This window comes from Uranotaenia lowii, chromosome 2 (assembly GCF_029784155.1).
Source record: "Uranotaenia lowii strain MFRU-FL chromosome 2, ASM2978415v1, whole genome shotgun sequence".
Lineage (NCBI taxonomy): Eukaryota > Metazoa > Arthropoda > Insecta > Diptera > Culicidae > Uranotaenia > Uranotaenia lowii.
The window spans coordinates 207,071,156-207,089,807 of NC_073692.1; the positions used below are offsets into that span (position 1 = coordinate 207,071,156).

Here is an 18,652-nt window from a genome sequence, read left to right on the forward strand (position 1 = left end):
TAATCCATTTTTAACTCATATAAACCCGCTTGAAACAACATACCATGTGTTCTTTTTACTATCGACCATTTGCATCTCTAGCAAAACTCAGAGGGCATTACTATCGTCAAGATGATCTCATGGATTTAAATATCAACTCTGCTAGTAAACACCAGTTGGCGCAGTCTCAGAAAAAAAATCAGTTTCAACATGTTTTATTTGAATAATCCATTTTTAACTCATATAAACCCGCTTGAAACAACATACCATGTGTTCTTTTTACTATTGACCATTTGCATCTCTAGCAAAACTCAGAGGGCATTACTATCGTCAAGATGATCTCATGGATTTAAATATCAACTCTGCTAGTAAAAACCAGTTGGCGCTGTGGAGTCACCACTTCCTCTCTCTTTAGAAGAGAAAACCAAAGAATGTTGATGATTTTACCCACACGTGTATGTAGTTTATTGATGCGCATAAACGCTCTCGTTTCTCATTCGTCCTTTTAGCAACGCTCCGATGTGCTCTTTCCGATAAAAGTATTTGAACGCCGACGAGCAGCGTTGTCACATTTAAATCTGTGCTTGTAATAAAAGAATGTTCCTCATTTATACCATATGGACAAACATCTGTACCAAACAATGTTGAAGATGACAATTGGAAGTCAAAGAAATATCTGTATTTTCTTAAGTATCAGTGCTCTAAAACTATCAGTTCTTGAAGAAAATGATCTTCTTAAAGTATTTTGAAGTTAGAGAACATAATGGTAACTATACACATTGATATTTTCATCTGAAGCTGGATCTTATGCGATGTTTTGCAGTTCAGCTATCAGTATAAGGCTTAAACAAAACGTTAACCAAATGACAAATTATCAACACGTGCTTAGTCTTTACTTTTTGCAACCATGCTTGTAAGACGAGTTTTGCTTCTCCCGCTCCAACTCTAACTGGGAAAAATCCCACACCGATTCATATCACCACGAAACAGTCTTCAATTACTGCCCCGCATGACTCTTACATATTTTGTTTCGATTGAGTTTGCGCCAGGCTTGCCAGATGATTTTTTTTACCATTTACTCATAAGTTACCATTTATTTTCAACGAAAGAAACTCATTTAGGTATATTTTATCTATATCTTGTAAAAAATCCTTCTTTCCCCTTCATTTATTGTTTGAAAGACTACTATCCTGCGTTGCTACGCTTTATCTGAACTCTTTGCCTCTTATCTCTTTCACATTTTCTTTATATTCACTTTTTTCGTCTCTTTTTTTTTGCGCCTCATCCTTCTTTAAGTCCTTCTTCAATTCTGAGACAAACTATATACTTTTCTATTATTCCTCATCATGAGTTTTGCTCTCATTAAACCTTATTAAAATATATTTTTTTTTATTAAATTTTCTATTCTTATTTATTAATAGCATGATTTTTTCAAATAAAGCTGCTTGCCTTTCACGACTCTTCGCTTTCCCTTCCGCAATAATGGTTCACTTTTTCTTCTTTGTCCTCAAATTTCTCTATCTGTAATGCTTTTCTTTTGCTCGTTTTGAACTCCTCTAGCAAGCTCCACTTTTTCATTTTTATTCGCATAAGACGCTTCACTTTAGGTCTGCTCTAGTGCTCTAGGTCTCTTTTAAGTTTTACTTCCCTTTCATAATTTTGTCTGATAACCACGTGGCATATTCCATTTTCACACACTTGATTATTTTATATCACGTGTTTAGATGTATGTAGATCTTCACTGCCACTTTACGCTTGACAGGTTCTTTTTTATGCTTCTATTACAATACATTTTATCAAAATTATACATAACTTTTTCTTTTTCCTACATACTTGACTTATTCAGGCTTCATTTTTATTTATTTTTTGCTCAAGTTATACTTTTCTATATCTTATGCTTAAATAACTACTTGAGACTCGGACTAATGTTTCGAATCCTCTCTTTCTTTAACACGCTTACAAAAGAGCTGATGTGAGAAGGCAATACTCAGGTTTCATTTTCCCCTCCTTCACTTTTTTCGCTCTCATACTCTTTACATTAATTTTATCCATTCTATCTCACGCTTGCAGCACTTTTTTGCTTTGCTTTTTATCATTCTGGTGCATTTCACCTACTCTCTTACTCACTACTAACTATTTCAAACCTCCAAGTTTTACTTTTTCTGTTTTACTTTAATAGTTCTCGCTCAAGTCACTGTAGTTCAATACGGCCCTTCTCACATGCAATTATTTGACTGTCCTCTCAACTTGCTACTGCACTTTGCGGTTCTCAACACGCATTTATTTGGCTGTCCTCTCAACTAGCCATTTCTCTTTTACAGCTATCCTTTCAACTTGCTGTTTCTCTTTGCGGTCCTCCCAACGCGCATTTATTTGTCTGCCTCTCAACTAACCATGTTACTTTTACAGCTGTTCTCCAAACTCGCTGTTTCTCTATGCGGTCCTCCCAACACGCCTTCATTTGGCTCTAGTCTCAACTCGCCATTTCTCTTAATTAGCTGTCCTCTCAACACGCTGTTTCTCTATGCGGTCCTCCCAACACGCATTTATTTGGCTGTCCTCTCAACTCACCATTTCTCTCATACAGCTGTCCTCTCAACTCGCTGTCTCTCTATGCGGTCCTCCCAACTCGCATGATAAGGCTGTCCTCTCAACTCGCCATTATTCCTTAACAGCTGTCCTCTCAACGCGCTGTATATCTATGCGGTCCTCCCAACTCGCATGATAAGGCTGTCCTCTCAACTCGCCTTTTTTCTTAAATTATTTTTTTTTTACGTAAGTATCATGAATATTAAATTAATATTCAAAAAAATACCTTACTCTGGCAGCACTGGACTTTTTCGCTCCCAACTTAACAAAAACACGTGTTTTCTCTCTGGTGGGTGATCTCAAATAAAGGCTCTGTTTTGTATAGGGAAACAAAAATTTTCACTTCAAAACACTTTTTCACTTTGCAATGTGTTATCTAAAGCAACAAAGTCCTGTATCGGTCGCCAAATGTGCAACTTAGATAATCACTCGAGATCACCCACCACACTATGCTCTACCGCCGATCGACCATGGTGGCCCACCTAACCGACTGCTGCGTCAAGACTGGACGTTACTCGAGCCTGTGCTGAGAGAATGTGTCATCACACTCACACGTCCGTTCGTGCCCCACACACCAGTCTTTTTGGTTGACAGTCCCGGAAGCTATGAAAATGCTGCTTTTCAAGCCACAGGTACAGATGGCTTGCTAAATCAGATATTTCTTCGCGAACTTTTACAGTTTCATGTGCTTGAAAATAACTGCTACCTTTCCCCTTCCTTTTACCGTATAAAACTCCTGTCCCGGAAGCTGCTTGTAGTCGGCTTTGACGTAGGTTTCGTCGTTTATTACCACGCAGTCAAACTTCGTCAGCATCGTCGTGTACAGCCTCCGGGATCGCGCTTTGGCCGTCGTATTTTGTTCATCATCGCGATTTGGAGTCACTACCTTCTTGTAAGTCGATAGTCCGGCTTGTTTTTTGGCTCGATGCACGGTTGTGGACGATACACCCAGCTTATTTGCGGCATCTCGGAGAGAGAGGTTAGGGTTTCGCTTGAAAATACCGACAACTCTCTTTGTCGTCTCAGCGGCTTCCGGTTTTCGAATTTCCCCCCGATCCAGACTTCCTGGCTGTCGACAAACGTTCCCCAAACACTTTAATTACATTTGTAATGGTTGATTTGACAACTTTCAGCGATTACGCCAGCTTTGCGTGCGAGCTGCTCTTCTTCCTTGGACGGCATTTCGACAACTGAAGAGTGAATTCCAAAATAAAAATAGGAGCAACATTCTACACACACACCTTCAAAATGAGGGGTGTTCAGGTTTTTTTTAATGCAAAATTGAAAGAAATACGTCAAGTTGATATTGACCAAATTTTGACCGTATCACCCTTTAGTATCATCAGCAAATAATCTTCTTCCTTTTCCTTCTGGTACATCAGGAAGATCAGAAGTAAAAACATTGTATAAAATTGGCCCAAGTATACTGCCCTGAGGGACACCAGCTCTAATGGGTGTCCTTTCAAAGCGTGAATTTTGATAGCTTACTTGTAAAGTTTGGCTAGTTAAATGATTTTGAATAATTTTAGAGCGATACACAGGAAAATAAAATCGAGCTAATTTAGCTACTAATTCTTTGTGCCAAATGCTTTTTCAATATCTAGAAGAGCAACACCAGTTGAATAACCTTCAGATTTGCTAGGGTTAGATAATCATATTAGTTACACTCAAAAGTTGATGTGTAGTAGAATGTCCACGACAAAAACCAAATTGTTCATCAGGGAAAATAGAATTCTGATTAATGTGAATCATCATTCTTTTCAAAATAACTCTTTAAAATAGTTTACTTAAAGAAGGAAGCAAACTAATTGGTCGATAACTTGAAGGCTCTGAAGCACTTTTTCCAGGTTGGAGTTTCTTTGGCATTTTTCCATTTGTTGGGAAAATAAGCCAAGTGATAACATTAATTGAAGATTTTAACTAAAAAATATAAAATGCTTCTAGGAAACTTTTTGATAAGAATATAGAAAATCCCATTTCCCCCGGAGCTTTCATTTTATTTTTATTTTTTGAAAATCAATTTCAGTTCATCAATATTCGTCTCACAAGAACTTTCAAACGGTTTGGTTTGATTCCAAGTGCACCTGGAGAGCCCACATTGAGTATCTGAAGGGAAAATGCCAGCAAAGAATAAACTTTCTCCGTTCAATTACTGGCACCTGGTGGGGAGCCCATCCGAAAGACCTGATCAAGTTGTACCGAACAACTATTCTCTCAGTATTGCAGTACGGCAGTTTCTGTTTCCAATCTGCTGCCAAAACACACCTCATTAAACTCGAGCGTATTCAATATCGTAGCCTCCGAATAGCGCTGTGTTGTACGCTTTCAACTCACACCATGAGCCTCAAGGTTTTGGCAGGCGTACTCCCTCTGAGAGATCGGTTTTACTCATTATCCCTCCGGTTCCTCATCAGGTGTGAGGTCATGAACCCATTGGTGATTGCAAATTTTGAGAAGCTACTAGAGCAAAATCTTCAAACAAAATATATGACTATATATCATGGATTCATGTCTATGCAGGTTAATCCTTCATCGTTCTCTCCCATTCGTGTTTTTCACCCTGAATACGACTCTGCCTCTGTCCAGTTTGATTTGTCCATGCAGCAGGAAATCCGTGGGATTCCGGAACAACATCGTGCTCTTATTGCTCCCAGGCTTTTTGATGCAAAGTATGGACACGTCAATGCTGAAAAAATGTACTTTACTGATGGTTCCCTGATAGACGAATGTACCGGGTTTGGAGTGTTCAACCAAATTTCAAGTGCGTCTTACAGTCTTCAATCTCCATGCTCAGTGTATATAGCCGAATTAGCAGCTATACATTGGGCAGTGGAAAATATAGCCGCACGACCCGTTGGACACTACATCATTGTAACGGATAGCCTTAGCTCTCTTGAGGCTATTCGTTCAATAAGGCCCGCAAAGCACTCGCCGTACTTTCTTGAAAAGATACGGGTGACGTTGAGTGCTTTATCTAGACGCTGCTTCATGATCACCTTTGTCTGGGTGCCTTCACATTGCTCAATAATGGGCAATGAGAAGGCAGACTCACTGGCAAAGGTGGGCGCGGTTGAAGGCGACATTTATCAGCGTCAAATCGCCTTCAACGAATTTTACTTTCTAGTTCGAAGTACCTCTCTTGTCAACTGGCAGCGCAAATGGGATGAGGATGAGTGGGGTCGGTGGCTTCATTCGATTATCCCAAAGGTAAGCCTTAAACCTTGGTTCAATAGATTGGACCTGAGTCGGGATTTTATTAAAACATTTTCCCACCTCATGTCCAATCATTGTTCCTTAGACGCGTTACTCTTTCGTGTGAATCTCGCTGACAGCAATTTGTGTCGCTGTGGTCAGGGTTACCATGACATCGAGCATATTGTTTGGTCTTGTGAGGACCATCTTACCGCCAGAGCGAATTTGATAGATTCCCTTCGGGCCCGAGGCAAACCACCTAGCGTTCCGGTGAGGGATGTGCTGGCTGCGGTAGACCTTGACTACATGTTCGAAATATATCTTTATCTTAAATCTATCGATCTCCGCGTTTAAGTATCTTTTTCATCTTTTCTTCCTTCTTTTTGGCTATATTAGTTTTAAAATAATGAACTGTAAATACCTAAACCAGTCTACATAAAACCAATAATTGACAATCAAACGAAAAATAGTGTGGAAATAAATCCGTGACGTAGATTTAAGCAATTGATGTAAAAAAAGGAACTTTGGCTCCGTAATACTAAAAGGTCTGAGCCGAATGAAATAAACGAATAATTAAAAAAAAAAAAGAACTTTCAAACACATGTTGTTTAGAAAGAATATCATCAAATTCTAGGGAAATTTGAGCATCAATTTGACTTACCATGTTTAAATTAAAAATCATGAGCAAACATTTTGGGCTGAATATTGAGCTTTTTCTGCGTTAGTTAAAAGAAGTTTATCTCCATCTTTCAAAGTAGGAATTGGCTTATGAGGCTTTGTCAGAATTTTAGTTAATTTCCAAAACAGCTTTGAGTAGGGTTTTATGTCCTCTACTGCTTCAGCAAAATTTTCATTACGAATAAAATTTGAACGACGTTTGATCTCTTTTTGAAGGTCGCAATAAATAAATTTCAAATGAGGATCCCTAGTTCGTTGACATTGGCGTCGACGAAGGATTTTCAGTCGTATCACAAACTGAAGATCATCATCGATCAAATGTTGATTAAATTGACTTCAATGCTCGCCTAAATCCGTTAGAAACAAATCAATTGTGGAAGGATTTCTTATTGAAGAGAAACAAGTATGCCCATTAGCAGGCCCGTGCGAAGGACCCGTCCGGGGGGGGGGGGGGGGGGGGGGGTTTTCAAAACTCAAAATTAAGCCAAAAATATTTACAATACCAAAAATATACCATTAATAAGGTAATTGATTTCTAAACAATTTCTTACTTATGATTAACCCACGAACTTAAAAAATAATAAATATTACTGATTAAATAAATCATTATTTTCAATAAAAATCCGAATGAATGTTTCAACTCAATGCTGTTTCCAGTAAGTCAAAATGATGTTCCTTATTTGGAAAAAGAAATTTGCTTGAAAATAAATTCGATAATCAAAGTTTCGACTGAAGCTTCAGGCATAAGAATTAATGCACAGAAATAGAATACACAAAATATAACACCAGATTTAAAAAGAATAACTGAATTCTCAAATAAATGTTATCAACCATGATTAGAAATTTTTAGAAAAATGATAATGAATGTTAATTATTATTGATTATATTTAACGTTTCTTTTCTTCATTTTTAGTGGAAGGATTGATTAAAAAATTTAGCTGAACTTCCTTGAATTTAAAAAAAAAAAACAATCACGATTTGAGATGTTGATTCTTGATTAGAGAAAAAACAATTTGAACTTTGGAGAATTTATTTAATAGTTGATAATTGAATTTTATTTGGAAAATGAAGAAAATATTTAAATTCAAGACTGCCAGTGATCAAGTCAAAGATAAAACCCTTTTCTATATTAAATTTCTTGCAGCTATTAAAATAAATGTTCTGAAGTTCAAAATAGTAACTTTATTATATATTTTAAATACAACATGTTTAATTAAACTGACAAATAACAGATTGGAAAATGATCAATAATAAGTTGATAAAATAAAAATAAAAATGATGAATTCTAAGTTTTTGTTTGATATAGAAAACACAGAGTTTATACAAATTTAGTTTACATTGAGCATTAAAATTTAACTTTCAAGTTGCTAGGTAATTCAAATAAAATAAATTAAACAGTATGATCGATTGAAAAAAATCTTTAATATAATGAAAATTAATGAAATAAAATTTAAAAATTTATAATTATATGAATTTTCAATCGAAAGTTTTAAAGTTTAAAATTTCAAGCTGTGTAGATTTTTTTCGGTTTCAATTGGAATATTGGGTCCTGGAAAGGACAGAAGATGGAAACTATATTTTTCTTATTTCAAATTAAGTTCCAAAGGCTTCCAAGAAAATAATGTTTTCAGAACACAAAAATTTAGAATTAAAAAAAAACTTTTTAAAAATAATTCATAAAGTTTAAATAGTTTTACTTCGAAATTCTCTTAATATATTTGAAAATTAAAACAAAATATGAAGAAGAAAATGATATTTTTTTAACATTTTACAAGAATTTTTTTTTCAATAAACTTGTCTAACCATTTAAAAAACTTATTAGTAGAATTTAATTGACTTTAAGAAACAGCATTTAGGTGCCTATGATTGAATTATTGATTTGGTAGATTTAAGTGCACTAGTTGTCAAATTTCTTCTATCACCTTTTGTTTAGTGATATGGATTTTATTAACTTGAAAATGTATCAGTTTCAGGTGAAATCAATCATTGATAACTGATGATATAACAAATCAACGTTAAAAAAACCTGATTCTGATTTGGTTTATTGATTATTTAATTCATTTCAGGAATAATATTTTAAAGATGATTATGCATGATCCAAAAAAAGGATTCTACAGTTTTGAAAAATTTCATTTCATTCATTTCATTCATTAATTCATTTAACCAAATTTGTTCAAACCTGCAAAACGATTAGTTTTTGGCTTTAAAAATATCTAAAACTCAATTTGATTTAAAACTTCATTAATCGCTTTCGAATAATGTTGAGCATTTAGAAGAACAAGAATCACAAAATAAAATTAAGACTGTAATTGGTTACTTGAAGAATATTTCATATCAGCACGATGTTTTGTAAATAAAATTTCTTAGTAATAAAGTAGAGGATTAGGTTTTAGATTTTATTTTGCTAACTCTGTTGATCATCATGAGTCAAGATACATGGCTGTTAATGTATAAAATTAGTATTCGGCTAATCAATTTTGATGTTAAAATGGTTGATTTCAAACTCTTAATTTGTTTCGTTACACTTCTCAACAAAAACCCATTCTAAAGACGAGATAGTGTTTTTGAATGTCAAGTTTAGAGTTTCAATACAAAATATTGATTGAATTACAAATCGAAATTTACAATAAAAATAAGTTTAAATTCGTGATCGGCATATATGTATGTAATTTCGTTAAATGAAATGTCTCATGTCTAGGGTGAGTTAAGACTAATTTCCACCGGAGGCGAAAAAAATTTCTGACTTTCTTGTTAGCACTTATTTAACACCTTTTAAGATCAAGTCATTTCGCTTTACTACATTGAAAATTTTACTTGGAAAAAATCTCCATGGGGGGGGGGCCCTAAACCCCTCCCCCCCCTACCCCCCCCGTTCGCACGGCCTTGCCCATTAGGATATTGAACAGTATGATAACCTGCAGCGCTGTCATTAAATAAAATATTCCCATTTGAAAAAAATATTGATTTGATCCCAATATTTGTTGAAATATTATTCCAAGATCGGTGTTTTGCATTAAAGTCACCAATAATAAAAAAATATTAATTTATTTCTGGTGAGTTTTTGTAAATCTCCCTTCAAGAAATTATTCTATTAAAAGCTACATTGAAAAGGCAAGTATGCGGCAACAATTATAATTTTTCCCATAGAAGTTTCTGTTTCAACTCCAATTGTTTCTAAGACTTTTGTATTGAATGAAGGAAGAAGTCTAAATTTGAGACGACTGTTGATAACAAATAGCTACACCCCCACCTTGTCGATTAATTAGATCATTTTGTAAAATTTTTAAGAAAGCATTGCTTTTCAAGATATTGTCCGGCTTTAAAAAGTTTCAGTGATGGCAGCAATATGTATGTTTTGAGTTTTCAAAAATGAAAAGAATTCATCTTGGTTAGCTAGTAAAGATCTAGCGTTACAATTCATAATAATTAAACATCTATTTCGATAATTACCAGCCTTTAATTATTGCTCTATGGACGGCCAATCATAATTAACAAAAGCTATCAACGCGTTATCCTCTTATCAAATTCAATAAAAATTTCGACCACGCTCCGCCATCATAGATCGAGATTCGAAGCCCGAGCCGCTTTTCCCAAGTGAAAATTCATCAAAAAGCAATCGCACATTAGGGAAATATTTACACCCGAACAATAAACTAATTACCATCCGATGCAACATTTTGAAACGATGAACTTACGAGGGAGGGCATGGCGGTTGCAAAAGTAATATCTATTGGAGTAGGATTGGGTTCCTGTCATTCCAACATGTCCGCAACATTTCCGCCCCCTTCGCCTCTGCCCATTCCGGTGGGTTCACTTCCGGTGCGTGATGGCTTGGCAGGCAGGCAGGCAGGCTGTTGATGACGATTGTAATTAATTTTGATGGATCCTACCAAATAGTGATGATGATTTGCTCATTGCGGCGACACGCTTCTGGCTCCTGAAGGTAGGCATGAGATTGCCAAATTAGAATTCAATTAGGACATCGTAATTTACATTCAATATTTAATAAATGATGAAAATTTGATAAGTTATGCTTATTACGTGTTGGTAAACTTGTAGGTACCCATCAGTGGATATTGAATCAGTTTAATTAGGCCACAACATTGGGGAAACCGTAGATTGAAAATACAATTTAAAGGTAAGTTTTTAGATCCAACACCCTGATGGCTGCACTCTTTTCTTCTTGGAAATTAAGCATCCGCACTTGTTAATGTTTATTTTAACACATTAAGGACCGCGAAGCCGAAAAACATCTTTATTCGGAATTTTTGGTAAATTGTATGTAAATTTTACGGTTTATTGCCCACATTGAAATAAATATACCTCAGAATTTAAAGCGCTACAATTCGGAATCAAAAGTATTTTTATCGCACAAATCCGAATCCAAATTTTAAACCATAAAAGTCGTGACGTCACAACGCACCACTTTTTCTACTTTTCTATTTTTTTACCAAACCGTTCTTTTCTGCTCTTCTATACGCCCAAATTTTACGATGATTTCATAAAAGTACCAGTTAGTTACAATCAAAAAGAATCGCTGTTTTTGATTTTTTGAAATTTTGATTTAAATTTAGTTTAGAGCAATTTAGTTTCGTGAAGTCACAAGGCGCAATTTTTTTAAATCAAAATTTCGCAAACCATTGTGACGGCACGAAGTCTAATTTTCAGATACAAAAAAAATCAAACTATAATCTCATATTACCTGAAAAAGCAAGAAACATAACAAATAATGTAATTTGATGATAAAATAGATCCATTCATTTCCGAAAAAAATTAAGTGCATTGAATCCAAAAAGGTAAAAAAACAGATCAATTTTGCAACACTGATGGGTTGCCATCCGTCCCGCAAAAGCGGGACATGTCCCGCTTTTTAGAAAATGTCTCGCCGTCCCGCTTTTTTCTCAAAATGTCCCGCTTTTTTCTGAGAAAACTTTTGTGTTAGACTCAACCCTCTCCGATCCTACAACTTCAAAATAGTTTGTCAGTGCTTGATGAAAACGCTTCCTATAAAATCTCTCCTCGATAATTTTCAGCTCCTGTCATTTTTTTCTAATCATGTTTTATCATCCATCTATGATTTTCAAAACTAGAAATGTTCTTTCTTAAAGAACATGACATTTACCGATAAGACCGTAAAAATTGAATGAAACTTTCATGAAATTTCACTGACTTATACTGGAAAAACCTAAATTTAGCCTCAATATATATATTCATCGGTTCAACACAGAAGATCATTCAAATTTATTTTTTTTTGTGTTTATTTCTTCAAAATTATCAGCATTTTCGCAAAGTTTGTATACGTTAATTATCTTATTTTGATTGCCGCTGGGATATATATTCTAATCTAAGTTTGTGGCATATCGGCAAATTGAAAATCTAATTAGAGAGCAATTATGATAGATATGAAAATTGATAGGTGGAAAGGTCAAAGCTAGAGCGCTTTGGGTAGAAGAAACGAATAGATGGTGAAATTGTGAGCTTAGGGCATTGTTTCTTATCGACAGCATGAAACTGAATGTGTGATTCTTTACCCGGCATCTGCTGGCTGTTTGTAGTAAGTGACGAAGAAGCCACATTGCTACCCACAACCAGCCCAGATGGGTCGAACACATGAGGTTGCGTCCGACCGGGCCTTTAAATCTTCAAGTGTTCGGATAAGAAAAGAATCCTCAAAGCAGCCTTTCTCGATTGTAGCAGCTTGAAGCTAAAATATTTCACATTTTATTAATTTAGAGTCCTAAACAAATTGTTAGCTGAAAACTTACATTTAGTTTTCTTTTACTCGGGCTCTCACACTTGCTCACACTTGTTCGGATCGGCGAATGACAATCGCTTTTTAATTTCCGTCCGGAACCTTAGTTTTAAGAACATAATTGTTAGGATGACTAATTTAAAATATAGGTTTACTACTTACGATTTACAATACAATTGTTCGGCTATAATTAAAACTGATCGAAATCGTCCTGAACCTGGTTTGTAGGTTAATTTCCTCGTACGTGACCTATGTGTGTTTAATTACATTTAGCAAACAATTTCTTCAGCGGATTCGTTTTGTACTCACTGTTTCACCTTTTAGAGGTTTGAATAATTATAATCAGTCACTCCCGTACTACTAATTTTAAGAAATATCCGTACTATTAGGATTAGGAAATACTTTTAAGTTTTATTACTCCGTACTACATACGCTACAGATTTCCAACTATCTCCCGCTTGTTTTTGTTTATGTTTTTCCCCCGTTCGTGATGGCCTATCTCGCGCACACTTTCTGACAAGGGCTGCCGAGTCGCGCAGTTTTTACACGCTCAACAGTCCCCCACCCGTAAACCTGGTCCGGATTCACTCTCTGGAGCCACCGGATCAGCGTTACCACCAGTATCAGAAGTTGCATGATGAGCGGCACTCTCTGGACCCACCGTCTGGACTCTGTCAGCAATCTCTAGTACCGCCAAATTCGCCGTTCCACGTCGAAAAACACCACCAGTTGTGCGTACCAAAGCTTGGCGGACTCTTCCGTCACCAGAAACGATCGGCTCTTCGATGATTCCTCGAACCCATGCCTTGCGTCGACTGCCTTCGACCACATATACTAGATCCCCTTTTTTTAGAGGATTTGTTTCGGAGAACCACTTGGACCGTTGGTTGACTGTCGGCACGTACTCTCTAATCCACCGCTTCCATAACTCGTCGGACAGCTGCTGCGATCTCTTGTAAGCATCCCGAAGTGCTTCTGCAGGATGCGTAGGTTGAATGACTTCATGCGGCTCGTTGGGATCTGAACCTCGCAGGAAGACATTTGGACAAAGTGCACCCATCACTGAGTCCGTGGTAACAAGAGTTAGGGGCCGGCTGTTGATCATGTCCTCAGTTTCAGCAAGCGTAGTCAGGAGGATTTCGTCGTTTAATCGACGCCCATCGTCCAAAGCGGCCATGACTTGCTTCACCGAGCGCACCATCCTTTCCCACGCCCCTCCCATGTGGGGTGTTCCAGGTGGGATGAAGTGCCAACTCGTGATAGCAGTCGTAAATTCATCGGCACAAACAGCATCAATTTCTCGTAGGGGAACATGCCCTATTATGCGCCACCTAAGCGAATCGCTCATTTTCTATGTATTCCACGTACAAATTGTGTTAAAAATGGGTGTAATCGTTGAAGAAAACTGTTTTCTACAAATTCCTATAATTTTTCATTACTCAAATTGCTATAGTTTCTTCAAAAACATGATTTTTAAAAATCATATTCTAAGCCACAGAACAAAACTGTGTTGCGAATACGCGCCGCTGTGTATTCAATACGCGCCTAGCAGCCGAACACACCCGAGAGCAGCCGAAGACCGAAAACACACCAATACTTACAGACACTTTGACTGAAAAGAAAATCAAAATGGACTAACAGAAATCTAACAAAAAATGAAAAATAGATTTTTTGGGCTGAATTAACGCTCAAAATATGGTTTTAGACTTTTTGTTCATTTTCAATGAAAATTGGCCTTTTTGAAAAATTAATGCTATTTTCAGCCTACTACGACTGGCGCGTTATAAAGAGCACATGGGCCGTGATAGAACATACCCATTAAAAGCATACCTTAGCGAGTTCAGTATGATTTTTTAGCATAAAATCATAATTTAGATTCTCCTCTATCGATGTGTCAGAAGATATTGTCTTATTCGTTTTTCTCTGCTTGGTGACACCTTATTAAAAGTGTTTTAAAATTTAGATCGAAATGAAGAAAAACCTAAATTGTGAAATTATCACGACACAGGGGCATTTTAAGGGAAAATTCATACTTGCCATGACCAATCTCAGCATTTAAAACAAATTGGTAATATTTTGCAGGCTCCAAATGTGTCAGATTCTTCAAAACAAGAGTGGCGCGTATTAGCCACATGGGGCGTTATATGAACTTTTCCCCTACCCGTTGGATTATCTCCTTACTCGCACCTCGGAAGTTCGTCCCGTTGTCTGTGAAGTATTCGGAGGCTGGACCTCGGCGGCTGATGAAACGGCGGATTGCCATGATGCATGATTGCGCGGTAAGACTGTGGACTACTTCCAAATGCACCGCTCTAACAACCATGCACGTGAACACCGCAACCCAGCGTTTTTCTCTGCGGCGGCCGACGACGACTTCAACAGGACCCAGGTAATCAATGCCCACGAAGTTAAATGGACGTTTAAATGGAGTTAGTCTTTGTACAGGAAGTGCAGCCATACGAGGATTCTTCGGCAGACATTTACGAACCTTACACCACACACAGTTCCTTTCGGTTTGTCTTATCAAATTGGTAAGACCGCTAATCACAAAACGTTGCTTGATTTCGTTTTTCACCGTCTCTCGATATCCATGCCCAAACCTTTCATGGTATTGTTGAATTAAAAGATCCGTAACGTAGTGAGATCTCGGTAGAATTATCGGAAAGCGAAGATCGAAAGGGAGGAACTCTGCCTTTTCAGAACGACCTTCCATTCTCAACACACCATCGGCGTCGATCAGGGGCACAAGCTTGTAGAGAGGGCTGGATTTTTCTAGTGGAAACCAATTTTGAAAAGGTAATTCTGCATTCTTCTTCAATATCTTGATTTCGGCGCTGTACGACTCGCTCTGAGCCAACCTGAAGAGAGTATTTTCGGCACATCTATGCTCGTCTTGCCGCAACGGAACCACCACAAAGGGAATTTCAACCTTGATGAGCTTTTTAAGCTTTGGAGTCGAAAGGACGGCTTCGATGGATTTGCCAGCTGCTCTGCGCCGGCAGTTGGAGATGAATCGGAAAATGCACGCCACGGTGCGAACTGCAACGTTCCACTTCGAAAATCTAGTCACGTCGATAAAGCAACTTGGAAGCTCCACACCGTGAAAAAGGTGTATTGCCTTGATTTCCGTTCGTGTATTTGCAGCGGGAAGATTCTGTTGAGGCCATTCCGACGGCTGCTGGTACAGGAACTCCGGGCCACGAAACCATGAACCTTCGCTCGAAAGATCCGGAAGACGACCCCATTTGGTGAGCGAATCTGCTACATTTAGCTTGGTTGGAACGTAGCGCCAGTCTGTCAGCTTGGAGAGACTCAGAATTTCTCCGATACGGAAGCCGACGAACGGCTGATAACGACGTTGGTCGCTTTGAATCCAGGAGAGAACAGTTCGAGAATCACTCCAGTAGAAAATTTGATGAATAGGAAGGGAATGGTTGTTCTTAACGGTGTGACTCAGGTGCGCTCCCAAGACTGCTGCTTTCAGTTCAAGCCGTGGAATGGAAAGAAGTTTTATCGGTGCTACTTTCGATCGAGCCATCACCAACGAACATTTTACAGTATTTTCCACACAAATCCGTAGATACGCGACGCTTCCGTACGCATTCTCCCCGGCATCACTGAAGATATGTAGCTGTATTTGGCCAAATCGGTCAGAAGGTGTCGATCCAAAGTTGCATCTTGGAATCCGAACACCCTCGACCAGAGAAAACATTGCGACCCACTGTCGCCACTTATCCAGGCACTCTCCGTCGATACGCTGGTCCCAGTCGCAACCCGCTCGCCACAGGTCTTGCATGAGCATCTTTCCCAACACCGTAAATGGAGCCAACAGGCCGATTGGATCGAACAGCGACATGACCGTGCTCAGGACTCCCCTTTTCTTTGGTGGTTCTGCCTCTGTAGCCGCTGCGTTTGCGGGCACCGCAAACGAAAACACGTCGTTCTGCGTGTCCCACATGATGCCGAGAACTCGTTCGTAATCCGTCACCTTGTCTTGGTTCAAATGGATTGACTCTCTGGAGCCACCACCCACTCCCAAACTTCGAAGAACAGCTGTAGAGTTAGACGTCCAATTGGTGATCTCGAATCCACCTTTCGAGTGGATCCAACGTACCTCTCTGGTTCGCTCGATGGCTTCCTCTTCGGTGTCGAAGCTGTCGTAGTAGTCATCGACATAATGGCGGTGAACGATGGCCTGTGCTGCTGCTGGATAACGAGTGGAAAACTGTTGGGCATTCAGGTTCTTGACGTATTGCGCCGAGCATGGAGAACTGGCAGCGCCGAAGGTGGCCACGTCCATGACGAAAACGGTAGGATGATCGTCTTCCGGGAACCGGAAAAGAAACCTTTGCGCCTGTTTGTCTGCGTCTCTAATCCTGAGCTGATGGTACATCTCTTTGATGTCACCTCCCACTGCAACTCGTCGCTCTCGAAACTTGCTAATGACCGCCGGAAGTGATGCCAATAGATCGGGGCCTTTGAGCAGATACGAATTGAGAGAAACACCCTGCGATTTGGCCGCCGCGTCCCACACCAAACGTACCTTATGCGGTTTCTTAGGATTCAGCACGACATTAAGAGGAAGATACCACACGGAAGAAGGATTGGTACTCTTCAGCTCTTCTGCCGTGGCCTTATGACAGTAGCCTTTGGTCAGGTAGTACTCAATCTGCTGGTTCACGTTCTGTTTCATATGCGGCTCTCGTTGAAAACGTCGTTCCAGGCTCTTCAGTCGGTTCAGCGCCATCGGATAGCTATCTGGAAAAACAGGCTCCTGTTTCCAAAGTAGCTATCCGCTACTGCCCGGTCGGACGCAACCTCATGTGTTCGACCCATCTGGGCTGGTTGTGGGTAGCAATGTGGCTTCTTCGTCACTTACTACAAACAGCCAGCAGATGCCGGGTAAAGAATCACACATTCAGTTTCATGCTGTCGATAAGAAACAATGCCCTAAGCTCACAATTTCACCATCTATTCGTTTCTTCTACCCAAAGCGCTCTAGCTTTGACCTTTCCACCTATCAATTTTCATATCTATCATAATTGCTCTCTAATTAGATTTTCAATTTGCCGATATGCCACAAACTTAGATTAGAAAGTTTGTATACAACAAGATTAAATAACTCGTTAACGTTGCCAAAATTTTATCCAGACAAATCCGAACCAGGTGAATCCGGGCAATTTTATTTAAAATCCTGGCATTTGATTCCAAAACTGTTAACCGTAAATCCGGACAATATCCGGGCAAATTTTGTTACAACCACGAACTTTGCAATAAAAATAAAAAGGATTTGGATTTCGAATTTTGAATTTGGATAAAACCTGCTCAAAAAATTGTTTTGGTCGTAAAAATAAAAATTATTATAATTCACTTTAAGTTTTTTTTAAATAAATTTTTTTTTTGGTTTTATTAGTGGCACTTTACCATCCTTATGGTATTCGTGTCGATTTAAAATAAAGCAAATGAATCTGTTCAAAATCCAGGCTTTTTTTTACAAATTCCGGGAAACCGGATCGAACCGAACTTTTTCCAAATTTTGTGTCAAATATCCGGGTAAGTTTGGGTAAAATCGGGTAATCTGGCAAGCTTATCTTAGCATCACTATGACAATCTGGTTCAGTTGAGCGTTCTTTGAGTACGTTCTAGCCAGGTTCTAGCGATGTTAACAATTTCCTTCGAAGAAAACATTTTCTTAAGTTGCTTCCAAATGATGATGGCTGATGTGAATAAAGCTCTAGTAATTGCTTTTGTTATTTTCAAGCAGTTTTGTGAGTCAAATACTTCGAATAGCATTCATATTTTTAATCCGGAGCTGGTTGAAAGTAAATGATCTACTCTGCTTTTTCATATCTAGTTGAGCAAATGCTTTCAAATTTGGCCATTCTAAAGTTCGAGCTCAGTAAAAACTATCGAAGAAAATGCTATTTTCTTATTCATACCACTTGATGGCTCCAGATGTTTCTCTTGAATCCTAGCCGAATCCCTTGAATGAAAAACTCAAGCATAAAATTAAATTCTGGATAAAATAGACAGGAATAAATTGAAATGAGTTAAATTGAATAAACTTGGTAGATGATCAAAAACGGCTGTTAAAAAATTTAAAAACTGTATTTAAATTTCGAATTTTAAATTACTCTGAACTACAACATTGTCGACTATAGTGTTTGCAGTATACAAAGATGAAAGTTTTCTTGAGAATTCAATTTTTTATCCATATTTTGTTACTTTCTATGAATTATTTCAGATAAAGGAACATTCACTTATGTAGAGGAATGGTCATAAAAATGAGGTTTTCAAGAGTTTCTGAAATGTCCCCCTTTTTTCGTAAATGCCCCGCTTTTTTCGTGAAATGTCCCGTTTTTTTCTGAAAGTGTCTAGTAAGCCTAAAATAACATGAATTTTATTCAAAATTTGATTGTGTGATCATGTGAATATTATCTAAAAAGAAACAAATATTGGAAT

General features: G+C 38.0%; 1 protein-coding gene across 1 annotated transcript; it reads right to left on the reverse strand.

The window, feature by feature from the left end:
* Positions 1-14,330: 14,330 nt before the first annotated feature.
* LOC129742277 (uncharacterized) lies at positions 14,331-16,937 on the reverse strand. The gene has a single exon (XM_055734158.1). The coding sequence runs from the start codon at positions 16,935-16,937 to the stop codon at positions 14,331-14,333; it is 2,607 nt and encodes an 868-aa protein (XP_055590133.1).
* Positions 16,938-18,652: the final 1,715 nt, after the last annotated feature.

Excerpts from the sequence above, each read along its gene's own strand:
- LOC129742277 (XM_055734158.1), bottom strand. The coding sequence starts at position 16,937 with ATGGCGCTGAACCGACTGAAGAGCCTGGAACGACGTTTTCAACGAGAG.